The sequence below is a fragment of the Labrus bergylta genome, chromosome 23 (assembly GCF_963930695.1).
Source record: "Labrus bergylta chromosome 23, fLabBer1.1, whole genome shotgun sequence".
Lineage (NCBI taxonomy): Eukaryota > Metazoa > Chordata > Actinopteri > Labriformes > Labridae > Labrus > Labrus bergylta.
Window position 1 is genome coordinate 15,535,799 of NC_089217.1, and position 13,335 is coordinate 15,549,133.

General features: G+C 40.5%; 2 protein-coding genes across 3 annotated transcripts in view; both read left to right on the forward strand.

Annotated features, from left to right (window-relative positions):
• Positions 1 to 447: 447 nt before the first annotated feature.
• nudt5 (nudix (nucleoside diphosphate linked moiety X)-type motif 5) lies at positions 448 to 5,888 on the forward strand. Of its 2 annotated transcripts, XM_020652518.3 has the most exons (10): positions 448 to 531; positions 884 to 957; positions 2,887 to 2,954; positions 3,039 to 3,091; positions 3,200 to 3,307; positions 3,470 to 3,565; positions 3,773 to 3,874; positions 4,073 to 4,081; positions 4,174 to 4,227; positions 4,321 to 5,888. In XM_020652518.3, exons 2-10 carry the CDS (start codon positions 901 to 903, stop codon positions 4,428 to 4,430), a joined length of 657 nt encoding a protein of 218 aa, XP_020508174.1. In that variant the 5' UTR covers positions 448 to 531; positions 884 to 900; the 3' UTR covers positions 4,431 to 5,888. The 2 variants fall into 2 exon arrangements, with proteins under 2 accessions (XP_020508174.1, XP_065807558.1); XM_065951486.1 differs by lacking the exon at positions 4,073 to 4,081 and having other exon boundaries at positions 4,142 to 4,227.
• A 1,420-nt stretch (positions 5,889 to 7,308) lies between these two features.
• Positions 7,309 to 13,335, forward strand: part of fbxo18 (F-box DNA helicase 1) — a 15,818-nt gene continuing 9,791 nt past the window's right edge. Inside the window, exons 1-8 of the mRNA XM_020652516.3 lie at positions 7,309 to 7,640; positions 8,691 to 8,864; positions 10,052 to 10,638; positions 10,944 to 11,080; positions 11,752 to 11,899; positions 12,007 to 12,188; positions 12,276 to 12,350; positions 12,446 to 12,537. Coding sequence (XP_020508172.2) covers positions 7,622 to 7,640; positions 8,691 to 8,864; positions 10,052 to 10,638; positions 10,944 to 11,080; positions 11,752 to 11,899; positions 12,007 to 12,188; positions 12,276 to 12,350; positions 12,446 to 12,537 — 1,414 coding nt within the window. The 5' untranslated portion in view covers positions 7,309 to 7,621. The remainder of the gene's footprint in view (positions 7,641 to 8,690; positions 8,865 to 10,051; positions 10,639 to 10,943; positions 11,081 to 11,751; positions 11,900 to 12,006; positions 12,189 to 12,275; positions 12,351 to 12,445; positions 12,538 to 13,335) is intronic.

A 13,335-nucleotide genomic window follows, 5' to 3' on the forward strand; every position in this document is an offset into this window, starting at 1 on the left:
AGGCGGGGGACCCTTTTTGAGGTGCACATGTGGGCGTGGTCGTGAAACCCGCTGTTTTGCGCCCTAAGATCGTTTATTAAGAAAAGAGTGTTCACTCAATACCTAAAACAGCTGACAGACGTAACTTCTTCATTCATTGATAATCTTAATGAACTAAACTATGGATTTAAAGGTCTCACAGTTAATCTTACTGACATAACCAACAAGTAAAAGTATTAACTTTCTTGCCAGCGTCTTGGTCATTTGCCAGTTTGTTTTACTTTTTAAGTAACCATATTTTCTTATTAAATGCAGATAGTTCAAACAAATAATTGTCCCAAGAAAGTCTCGTGTGTTGTTATATCAGCAGTTTTCTTCAAATATTTGGTTACTCGGAAAAAAAATCTTAAGTAATACATGGAGTATTTTACTTTACTAAAAAATAAGACGTTATGTGGGTGACGTTTTCAGTACCCGGACGTAGTGGCAAAGTGACATCTCTGTGCGAATATACCATCTAGGCTTCCACTTTACATTCGGTTGGGATTTCACGTGAGTTAAATTTAGTTGTTTTACATTTTTAATAATGGTTTTAAAGTTTTATAATGTGTGAGCTCAGAGCCCCCAGAGCCACTGTTACACGCAAATCAGCTAGCTGTCGTAAAAAAAAGAAAGAAAGAAGCGAATATAAAAGCTAATTGTGTTTAACAGGGAGACTGGTGGAACTTGTTAGCGGCGTCTTTCTGTTGTAGCTAAATGAGCAACTCATGATCACACACGTCTAGTGGTGTTTGTACAAGTCTGCATGTTGTTTCAATAATAACTGAATTCTTATTTCAGTTCGTTGTGCATTGTTTTCCATTGTTATGAACAGCGTTTTGACTCAACTTTCCCCTACTTTCAGTTGTCCACATTTTAAACATGAGCAACCCAGAGGAGCCCAAAGTGACCGCTGCTCCACACATAGTGAAAGAGGAGGTATGTTTATTCTTCACTGTTTTATATGAGAATCTGAAATAAAAGTCCATGACAACTAACTTAAACGCGGAATTTGAATTGCACTTACTTAACTTCAATATACACAGACGGTGAACACTATACATTACCAAAACTGGTCTTTTTGAGGCCAGAAATGACTGTTTCTGTGGTTAAATATGTCCAATAACAGTCTCTTAGGTAACACTTAGCACTTCATTGAGATACCTCTTGGGGCTAAGTTTTTTTTTAAGCTAATACATTGGTGCAGTGCTTATGAAATCAGTCTTGTTTCTTATACATAATTATGCAAATTCAGACACTGCTGAATCATGCTACTCATCATATTTCATGAGGTTTAACTGCATATTTATCAGCCATTAAATGTCAAGTCTCTGTAGATACTTTGTGTAAAACAGTGTTGCCAAAATCTTTTGAAAATAGGAAAATGTTCTGAGTGATGTCTTGCAGTGGACACATCAGTTTGCAATTTGATTTATTGATCGTAAAATGTGAAATGAAACGTCTCGTTATAACAAACAACTCTGTTTTACCAGATGTAAACTAATAACCTCACACAGCATGAATATCAGGACAATCACAGCAGTCATTTCTGTAGTTTTATTGAGCTCATTGTAAATGTTATCTTTATTGCTCAATAACTGTTTTATTAAAATGACAACGCACACACGACTGGGAAGAACTCTGACCTCATCCATAAAGGATATTCAGCTGTTCTCATTACCGATCACCATGACATCACTCTGGTATTTATAGAATGACATGAAGTTTAATTAATAACTTTCTCTATATAGTACCTTTTAAAAAACAGGGGTTACGTTGTACTTTGACATACAGGCAAAAGAACTCAAACGACAACAAAAACATGGGAAACATAAAGAAATCAAACAACAGAAGAAGAACCCGACATGTGATCGCAGAAGAACACATGAACAAGAGCAACGCAAGACCCTACGACGCTAATCAAGACGAAGTGACCAAAGATGTGCGTACTTAAAAACACTGCAGAAAGTAGAGGGAGGAAAAGAAAAAACAACGTTAAAGAAATGAATAACCGTTAAAGAAGTATGAAGCAGGAAGAACTAAAAGTAATAAGGAAAAATGATTAAACAAGATTAAAGCTATAAAACGAGGAAAGGAAAATAAAGAGATACAAGCAATGAGAAGTGATAGAATGAAAAAGTAATAAAAGAAAATAGTAACAGTGAAAATTAAAGCGGCACCGATCCACTTTTGTTCAGTTCTGATCCGATTCTGAATATTTACAGACATATCTTTTCAATCATAATGAATTGTTTTGTTGTTTTGAGCTGGTTTCACATACAAACATTTGGCAGAAGCAACAACTGTCAGGTTTTTAAAATTAAATCTTTTCAACTGAATTGTAAGAATTGTTACTTTTGATCATGAAGAAGGAGCTGCTCCATCTCGTCTGACCGTCGTCATGGAGACAATTTGTGGGCACTTCTTACAGTTCAGTCTGAGCCTCTCCAAAGAGAGACTGTGCGAGCTGAGAATGTTTAAAGTGTCCAATGATGGTTCTTGATCGGTGACGTGTATCTGCTCCATCAGTCTGATATCCAAGACGTACATTACGTCGATATGGAAACAGGTATTAGATCTGATCGGTCTCATGTATTAAAGCTGATAGACCTGCATCTTGTCGTGTTAACATCCTGAAAGTTAGAAATTTCACATCAGCACAAATTTAAAAAAAATGCCTTTGGATATTTATTATCTTTAATTTAAATTATTTAATTTGTTGGATTTTCAGGAAAAAGCCTCGTCAGTATAAAACGTGAATGTTTTTCCGTAGATAGTTCAAACTGTCACTCGTTGCCGTTGAGTCGTGGTCGTGACAGAGCTGTGTGTCACGTCTTAGCACCGTGTTTTATTCCGTCTGTGTTGCAGCCCATCGCAGCAGGAAAATGGCTGCAGCTGGAGAAGACCACATACATGGACCCTTCCGGAAACGTCAGGTACGCTTCACTCACGGTCTGACGACAATTCAGGTTTCTGTAAGACTCCTGCTGAAAGTTTAACTCCCGGTTTTCCTCCATTAGGACGTGGGAGACGGTGAAGAGGACAACGAGACGAGCCAACACAGAAGCAGACGGTGAGTTATTCTGGTCCTGTCCCCCCCCTCAGATATATTTAAACATGCTTTTACTAACAGGTAGGCGCGTTAACGAGCTGCACAGGTGTTAACGCTCTTCTTCTGCAGGTGTTGGAATTATCGCCCTGCTGAAGCGGACGCTCCACAAAGACTGCGTGGTGATGGTGAAGCAGTTTCGTCCTCCGATGGGATGCTACACTCTGGAGTTTCCTGCAGGTCGGACGCTTCCTGCTGCAGCTTTACACCTCAAAAACGTTCCCCATTTTTCTCCTGAAATCCACTGAAACAGTCTTTTTAAAAAAAAATAAAAGTCCTTTAACGTGATATCCAGCTCCTTCTGTAAACCTCTGAATAATGTTCTGTGTTTGCTGTTCTCAGGCTTGATCGATGAGGGCGAGAGTGCCGAGGTTGCTGCACTGAGGGAGCTAAAAGAAGAAACTGGCTACAAAGGAGAAGTTGTGGGAGTCACTCCAGGTATCGTGACACTAAGACCCTCTGTGTACACTCGATTGAATTAGCTCCATCTCTCTGCAGAGTCTGATCTCCTGCATGTGTTGGAGCGGAGCGTCTGTGGTCAGCAGCGTTGCCAAGGGAAAAATAAATGGGAACACACTTTTTTTTTTTTGTCTGGGGAAAGCACTTTGGAAGTAGTAACGCTGGATTTTTTAAAAAACATTTCAGTGACCTGTCTTGACCCCGGTTTGTCTAACTGCACCACCCAGATGGTCATGGTGAACATCAACGGAGATGAAGGGGAGAATATCAACCCGACGCAGCAGCTCGGTGAGAAAACCCTCATATCTGTACTTTTACATTTATTTTCTCTTCTGCTGCTTTTTTTTTTCCCCAGTCCTGTGTTTTCTAAAAATCACTACACGACCTGTGTCCTGTATTTAAAGATGTTTCACGCTTGTCTGTAATAAAAAAAACAAAAAAAAAACAACATGTTGGATAATCTTGTTCCCTCTTGTTTGTCCACAGGTGATGGAGGTGAGTTTCATGTTTTATTAAATCAGAAATAATCTCTTTTTTTTCTCCTCACAATGCAAGTCTTCAAACACGCCTTTCTCCTCTCACTCCAGAGTTCGTCGAAGTCGTTCTTTTAGCTCTCGATGAGTTCCAGCAGAAAATCGACCGTGAGGCTTCAACTTGTTCTGCACAGTTTGATAAGAATGTTTGTCCAAATCGAACACAGACGACATAAACACTCCCTCTGTTTCATCCTGCAGACCTCCTCGAGAAAGAAAAAATCGTGGTGGATGCCAAAGTATACATCTTTGCCATGGGGATGGTTCAGGCCTTCTTTAAGCCGAGGGAGCTCCCGGTCCTGAAGCAGTGATGCACAACATTCAGGATGTGACTGTTACAGAGGGCTCCTACGTAAGACTGGGGGGGGGGGGGGGGGAAACTGGTGTTAAAAAGGAGAAAGTAATTCCGCACTGTAATAACGTGTTTCAAAAAAAAGTTGTTGCACTGTGGTTTTGAGTGCTACCTAACCTCTAATTTTAGTGTTTGTTACACCATCTGTAGGGTGTCCCAAAAAAAAAAAACTGTGAACACATAAATCTGAATCAAATGATGGAATGATGGTGAAAAAAAACCCGCTGAATTTAGGAGCTAAACGAATGAAGGAGCTCGGTTTACACTAGATGTGGAACTGCTTATTGTCTGAAACATAGGACAGTTTCTGGGTGTCAGTTCAAGGCACACTTAACGCAGGATGTGCGCCAGGCTTTAGCTGGATTCATTTACCCTAAGTCAGTGGTTCTCAACTGGTCCAGCCTCAGGACTCACCAAATACTCCTTCATGAGAAAATGGCAACCCTAATGTCTTTTTTTTTTTTTTTTCAATCAATCAGATTTGTTTAAAGAAAAATTGTGCAGTACCTCAGACAGTACAAAACATGATAGAGCAAAGAAACTGAATGAAACAAACTTGTGCTTTATAGACTTTTTCACCGCATTTTTCTTCCAAGCACAAATTCACGACCCACTGAAAACGGCTCCGCGACCCACCAGTTGAGAACCACTGCCCTAAGTGACAAAAAACTCATTTCCAGGTTTTTTTTAATTGAGATTACAAGGTGTGCTAGGGAATTGCAATATGCTGTCATTTTTATCTAGTGATTGTGACACATTCCTTTACCATTTCCTGTTCTAACTTTTTTTTTTTTTTTTTTTACTGCTCTTCGGGAGAGAGACTAGAATTCCTGTTTTGAACCTTCTGGGATTCACCTTAGAGTTCTGACTTTGCATAGGAAAGAAACTCAGCCAAAAAAAACAACCTAATTTGGACCATGTTTAAAATCTGTGTGTTTAAAGTTGGATTTCTGAGAACATGTCAGCACTTTCTTGATCTGTAAGAAGCATTTTACTGGATTTGAAAGTAAAAGTTCCGATGTTACCTGAAGCCTTTTCCATAACAGAGAGGTCCATCAACCCACAGGAAGCCAGAAACAGCTGAATTGTTTTTTTTAATCTAAAGGCTTCTCATGTCCAAATGAATTAGACCACTAACTTTAGAGGACATGGAAGAGCCATTAGTCACAAATAACTGGTACACAGTGATAACAGTTCCAGTACTAGGCTGATATACTAACAGTGTTAACAGTTTGAGGAAGTTGATTTTTGCCGAATAACTCGACTGTAATGTACGACAGAGGTACTGTTTTGGTAACCCATTAATAGAAAATATTTCATGCTGTACCACTAACCGTGTGATGGTGCAATAACTTGACATGGATGTTGTAGATTTAGAAATAACGGACCAATAAAGTTAATACAACCTTTGCTTTTACCTGTTCTGTCTTGTTTGGGTGTGTCCGCAACTGATTCAATCGTAGAAATGGAAGTTATTTTAATAAGTCCATGTTCAGGAGGTTAATAACATCTCACGATGGAGGAGTGTACGGTGTAATCTCATGCATGTGTTTGAATTGTTCCTTAAAAGAAAGCTTTGTTAGTGGCAGTGTAGTAAAGATCACTATTTGTTCACTATTTTGTTTCCTTTCTCTTCCTCTCTTTTCCTACTGCACCTCCTTTAGTACGCGTCCTGGTTTCTCACTCTCCTCTCCCCCTTGATTGGTTGTTGTTTGCACTCTGGCACTAATTAATTAGATTGAATTCACCTGCCTACTCCTTATTTAAGACTGCACTCCCTTGCACTCATGTTTTTTTTTTTTTTTAAATCAATCCTCACATGGGGCGGCAGTTCAACAATGCATGGATGTTCAATCCCATGTGTGTTTTATGTTACCCTTTTGATTCACCTAACTTAAAAAGAAATACACCTGTTGGAGCTATTTAATTGGAGTTAGAATTAGTTTTTTGTATTTAGTTTACTAATATTTGTGTGGTGTTGTTTATTTAATTATTCAACATGTTTTCTTTATTTAGAAAAGATTTTGGGTAATGTTTTATTTTGCTTGTATTTGTTTAGTAAATTAAGTATGTATTAGTAATTTTGTTAGGTATTAGGGTAATACTGTGGGCACTGGAGATTATTGAAAAAAGAGGCAGATAGAGGACCAGCATGCACCTGGGTGGGCCTATTGTTTTTTACCAGGTCAAGAGAGGCAGCGGGAGCCACGATTTTCTTTGTTCTTTTGTTTGTTTTTCTCAAATAAACCAGCAAAATACCGCAGCTCCTGCATGGACATTGGATTTCTTTTACCTGCGTACATTACATCCCCCATGGTGTATCAGTGGTCATTTGATTATTTTTGATATTAGTTTATTTAGATTTTTTTGTTGTTTTTTGGACAAATAGCGACTACAAAACCTGTTGCATAAAATCAAGTGTTGTTTGGATTCCTGCATCCTGACCTGATGCCCCATGGTGTGATAGTACGTCAAATTTGAACCCTTCTTAACAGGCAGTGTTGAGTTGTGAAGTGATATCTTTTTTTCTAACAAAAACAAAGTGCAGATCCTGAATATATATATATATATATATATATATATATATATATATATATATATATATATTTATTTATTTAGTTAACAGCCATTCAAACTGCACTTTGCATGGAACTTTCTGCAGATTGAAGCCTTTGGTTACCTGGTTATTATTTAATCATTACCTTCTTAAACACAGGTTAAATTGCATGGCAGGATTGACTAGGTATTTGAGCTTAGCATAACTTTGTCAGTTTGCTCTTGATGTCAGAGGTTTTCAGTGATTTACAGCTCTAACATCTGTCCAGCAGGGGGCGACAAAGAGCTCTGAAGTTGGTTTGCTGAACAATAACCTGCAGCAACTTCAGAGCATCTGTTTTAACCCGTTATTACTTTGTTAGAGATAACTGTCTATTTGTCACTAAAGGGAATACCACGACTAAATGTGTTTTATTGACACTAAGCGGAGTGGCACATTGTAGTGAGAAGTGGAGGCGGCAGAACTGAGGAAAACAATGCTACATTAGCCTGAAAGCTAAGTTAGCGTTAGCAACATCCGTTGTTTACATTTGCTGGACTCCTTCACAGTCAGAGTTGAGCTGTTAGTGAAATACGAATGAGCTGGACACGAAGATGGAGGTGGCGACCAAAAGTGAGTAAATCTGTTGAAACCAAAACTAACAAATAACAGCGTCAAACTTTTATCTGCACGGAGATAAGTGTCCCTTTATTTTCACTTTGCTTACACATTCTGTATCTAGATGATTAACCTCAAACATTGTAAGAAGTACAGAACAGCAGCTGACCACAAACGAAACTGAACTCTGCTCTTAAAGAGGAAACAACACAAGCTGATACTGCAGCATGAAACATCCAGTCCTGCGATCACTTGAGTCCTTTGTGTGGGCTTGTTTTGTGCTACAGATGTTCTTCACTCCGGGGTGCAGCTGTGAGGCTGACACTTCACTGTATCCAGCTTTCATCTTGTATTTTCTGTTGATTTGAGGGGACAACACATCTCACGTATGTCGCATTGTTGCAAAAGGAAGCAGCGTGGCTCTTTTCATAACCCACAGGTGTGCAGGTGTCACATACTCTATGTTCTTGTCTTCTGTGTTGGTAGTTGTGACCTCTGCTGTAGATTCAGTGTTTAATTGAATTCCTCTCACACAAAATCGGCCATGCTTTGCCTGCAGTGAAAAACAGCGTGCATTGTTTTTATTTACCCTCCTTTCATAACCTTGTGCCCCCCTAGGGTCAACTATGTTGGGGGGGGGGGGTATAATTCATCAGTTTCCGGAGTGTAGTTCATGCTTTTGAGTCTACATTTGCAGGCTAATTGAACCATAAATATTATTAACTCAAACTTCACCTTTTATTAGTTGACTTGGCACGTCTTAGGAGGTCATTTGCAACAACAACAAAAAGAAGATCTCACCAGGTGTAACCAAGATTTTATCAAATGATATGACGGTGAATGGTGTGAAATGATAGAGACACTTTAAAGACAATAAACACACTACTGGAGGTATAAGAATTATGGAATGGCTGTCATTGCATAATATGAAAAAAGGAGGTAGTTATACGCACATCGAGCAGGTGCGGGGGCCGTGCAAAAACAAGTGTGCAGGCCTGTCTCTCTCCCTAATACTGTAGATTGTGTTGCACTGCTGACATGTTTGAGTATTGTGTGGCTTCCCAGGAAAAGTCAAACGGAGGCACCTGAACGCTGCAGAGTGTGATGAACTGGGACGGAGTGCGGAGGGCACTGATGCCCTTACCCGGCCCCGAACTTTCAACCAGACCCAGACCCAGGGCAACTGCAACCCCAACTGGGGACTTTACCCCAGGACGCCTACGAAGCGACGGAAGAACGGTAATCTGCTGTTATCCTTTCGTTACAAACATTTTGACAAATCTGGGTGTATTTGTAAATAGATATTATTCACAAGTTAAAGTGTGTATGTCGCGTAATGAACTTTTTAAGGTATTATATTCTAATTATTCCTCAAGGCACCACTCCCCGTTAAAGGAAGAAATGAACTTTAACTGTATTAATTATTCAGTCTCATATCAGAATGTCAGTAAGTTCTCTGGATCACTTCAATCATTAAATAAACACAGGCACAGTTCTAAATGATTACGTGTGATTTTATTACAGGAATCGTGAACAATAATGCAGATTAACAAAGTAAATATCAAAGATTATAATTTGTATGACTTTAAGAACAAAATTGTGGAAAAAGAAATCGTTTGATTTTAATTGACCTATTATGGTATCATCATAATGGTGAAACTAACAAATAAAACGATAAATGGTTTTGTAAGGATTTAAAGAAAAATGTGACTCATAATAAGATCTTTCAATTTGAGAAAACCACAAAGTCAGTTTTATGGTGCTTGGACGATCCTCAGACCTCAGCATGAGGCTCTTTCCCAGGATGCCAGTTATCTGTGGAAGTGTTCGTTCAATCATAATTCAAAGTCAAACACAAGAGTCAAAGGAGAAGTCCTGGTTCCTGGTCAGTGTTAACCTACAGGATGTTTTTTTTTTTATTTTTATTTTTTATTGCACAAAAAAAAAAACATAAACATAATAGATGAATGGAAAAACAGACAGTACATAATGATTAGTTAATTAACAAACTATACATTTTGAAATAAATGTGCTGGAGGAGCCAAATAAACCCAGAGGGGCTTGTCGAGTTGCCCTCCTAAAGAGAAACATGTAACACAGAGACTTAGTATTAATGTAGTCCAAGCAAAAACAATAACGCTAACAAGAACACATACTCAATAAGGTGTAAAAGAAAGCAACACAAGAAAGAGACAAATTTAAGAAGAGGGGAAAAGGGAACATAAGCTCTTATGGCAGAGAAAGATTATGATGGCGCATTGGCCAAGCAGGAAATAAATGGTTTGTTTTTTAAATAAGATGTTGTTGAGCTCTTAGCAGTTCTTTGATCCAGGGGTTCACTAAAAAAAAAGGGGGAGGAGTTCTGTCAGTTTGTTCTGCATCTGGTTCCGTTACATGTACTTGCTTGACTTCCTTCAATGTTTTAGGACCATCAGACTCGGTCTCAGGAAGTCCTTCCGGGCAACAGAAGAGCATCAACAGCTTCTTCTCTGTGACAGGAGTCATAAGATCCAGCCCTCATAAATCCCCTCAGCCCTCCTCGTCCACATGCACAAATGGAGTCAATGTAGACCTCTTTCCTGAAGCAGAGGACGAGGACGAGGATGATGATGTCAGTCTTTTAGCTGCCCCGATGGCAGTAGAACTTGAAGCAGAGGACGAGGTGGACGATGTAAGCCTGCTAGCTGCAGACATAGAGCCGCGGCCTGACAAGAGGCAGAACATGACTGTGGATTATTTGGAGGGAATGACAGCTGAGATGTTCGGGGATGATGAGGAATTCGACCAAGGTGGCAATAACATTCGCGATGAAGATGAGGAGGTGGAAGCCCTCCCCGACGAGCATTTCGGGCTCCTCGGAAACGACAAGGTCCTGCAGGAGCCCCAGGGCTGCATGGATGACCTACCAGAGGAGGTGCTGAGACAAGTACTGAGCCTGGTCCCTGCCCAAGACCTATACCGCAGTGTGATCCATGTCTGCCACAGCTGGAGGAACATCGTCGAGGATACCAAGGTTAGACACAACACATCATTTTTCATTAGTTTTATATTGTCAATATGGTTAAAGGAGGACTCAAGAGTTAAGTTATTCTAATATAACTGATTAAAGAATGATACGCTTTTACTTCCTCCACGAAAGAATGTAAAAAAAATATACATGTTTTAGAGATGAAATGTCATTTGTTTACCTTCTCTTTTGTTCTTTTACCCGTTCTAGTGATACCAACACCCAGTCCCTGTCAGAATTCGAATAAAAGAAAGCTAATCGAATTAACTCCACTCTTTATCATTGTTGTATGTTTGTGTTTCACTGTGCAGTTCGTCCCCTTCAAGAAGAAGTACTTCCGCTACATGATGAAGGAGAAGGTCACGGTGATGGAGATCATGGCCATCCTGAAGACGAGCAAGATCACAAAGCCGGCACCTCCCGAGCACAGCATACGACACCTCGTTGTGTAAGTCTGTTCTATACTGACGTGAAGAAGAGCGAGGTCACACTGCGAGGCTGAGTATTGTGAAGAGACAACACTGTCTGCTGCAGTGGCCTCGTTCTGCACTACTGCTTGTCAGTATGATTATGATAATAATAATACATTTTATTTATAAGCACTTTTAAAAAAACTCAGACACTTTACAGTAGTTAAAAAAAACAGAAAGAACAGCACAGTAAGGACAGACTAACAGACATTGCAACATTACACACAAATCATAAAGATAACAACAATGAAGGTAAAACTACAGAAAACAGAAAATACATCACAATCATACATTAAAAGCTTGTTTGAAGAGGTGAGTTTTGATCAGTGATTTGAAAGTAGGAGGGTCGGTGCAGTGTTGAATGTGTGTAGGGAGTGAGTTCCAGAGGGAGGGGGCAGCTATGGAGAAGGCTCTGTCCCCCCAGGCTCAGTGTTCTAAGAGGGCGAGACAGGAGGTTGGCTTTTGAACAACGGAGGCTGCGTGCAGGAGTGTGAGGGTGAAGGAGAGCCGTGAGGTAGGAGGGGGTAGGCCTGGTGGTTAAGGGCTTTATGTGTGAGGAGAAGGATTTTGGACTTTGGATGATTGTTTTTTGAAAGTAAGGAGAGGTTTTCATTTCTTACTTTTTCTTTTTTTTTTGCTTTGTGGTAAGTTTAATGGCCCAGCATAAGGTGGGAGAGCGGGTGAGGCCGGAGGACGTTCTGGAGTGTGTGAAGAAACATCGCCTTTTCCCTCAGGCCGAGGCCTCCATTAGACTCCGTATTCCTGATATTAAGAAGAGCTTTAACCTCGGCATTGAGGTATGACCCACACACCGAAGCCCTCCGGTTATCAAATGGGGAAAGCTGAAATGTAAAAGTTCTTGTTGAGGTGTGCAGTCCTAACATAGCTTGCGTCTGATCTCCAGGGTCCCAATCCGTACGCAGCCATGGCTGTCATACTGCTCCTGAGCGAGAGTGTGGGCGACGTGCAGGCTTTAGTGTCTGTTCTCACTGGCTGCATGGCGCACACCGCCATCATGGAGTACCTCAACCACATGGCCATGATGTTGCTGGCCTTGAAGAGATACAGCATCCAGATTAGTAACAGGTAAGAGCTGTCAGAGTCAACATCCTAAATTCCTTCATTAAACGCCTGGAAGCGTTCCAACGGGTCTTTTCTTTCCCGTCGTCACAGGTTGCATTACAACATCTACTATGTACTTCACCTGATGGAGAACGGCCCCTTTTCAGTCAGCTGTGGTCAGAGCGGGTGAGGACTGAACAATTCTGTTTCATCAAAATCACATGAGGAGATTAAGCTTTGTCAACAGTCGTCAACTTTTATGTTGTTGTTGTTTTTGCCAGACGGCCTAAGATGCAGCTCACAGGGGAACAGCAGCGTATCCTCAGCCATGACATCCAGGTGGACCATGTGGTCAAGATTGTGGCTTTTGCAGGTACAGTGGCAGCTATCGCTTTGGTCATCCACACATTATGGAGTAATTTAGTGGGTCACAAACAACAGGCCTTTTTGCCTTTTATTGGATAGGACAGCTGAAGAGAGACAGGAGATGATGGGAGGAGAGAGTGGGAGAGGACATGCAGCAAAGGCCAGAGGTCATATTCAAACACACAGCCGCTGCAACAGGGACTACAGCCTCTGTACATGGGGCGTGCGATATATAACCACTAGGCTACTGGCGTGTGTATGTAGGGGTGATTTTCTTTAAAGAGGACATATTATCCCCCTCTTTACAGTCCCCCTGTGGTCTAAATGAAACATCTGTGCTGTTCTTTGGTCAAAATATAACATGAATCAAGCACCAGAGGAGGTTTGTGACCCTGTATAAACCAGCTCTCTCAGAACGCTCCGTTTTGGTGTGTGTGTCTCTTTAAATGTAATGAGCCCCCCCTGAGTTTTCCCGGTAGACATCACTCCTCTGTAGAGAGAATAAAAATGGCGGATCTGCGCACAAGCTGGGAGTGGAGTCCATACGTTGAGATACCAGAGGAGGAGAGGGTTTTTTTTTTTTAACCAGAATCCCACTGTGACATCACAAGGAGAGCACATTTGAAAGGGAGCATTTTTCTCTGTGTTGTAAGACTTATGCAGACCACAAACAAAGGACTGGATGGGTTTATTTCACATTTTGTGGGTCAGTAGAAACTCAGGTTACCTAAATATATGTTCAGAAACACTGTGAAAGTGGATTCTTCATAAAATGTCCCCTTTAATATTGAATGTACTCCATCTC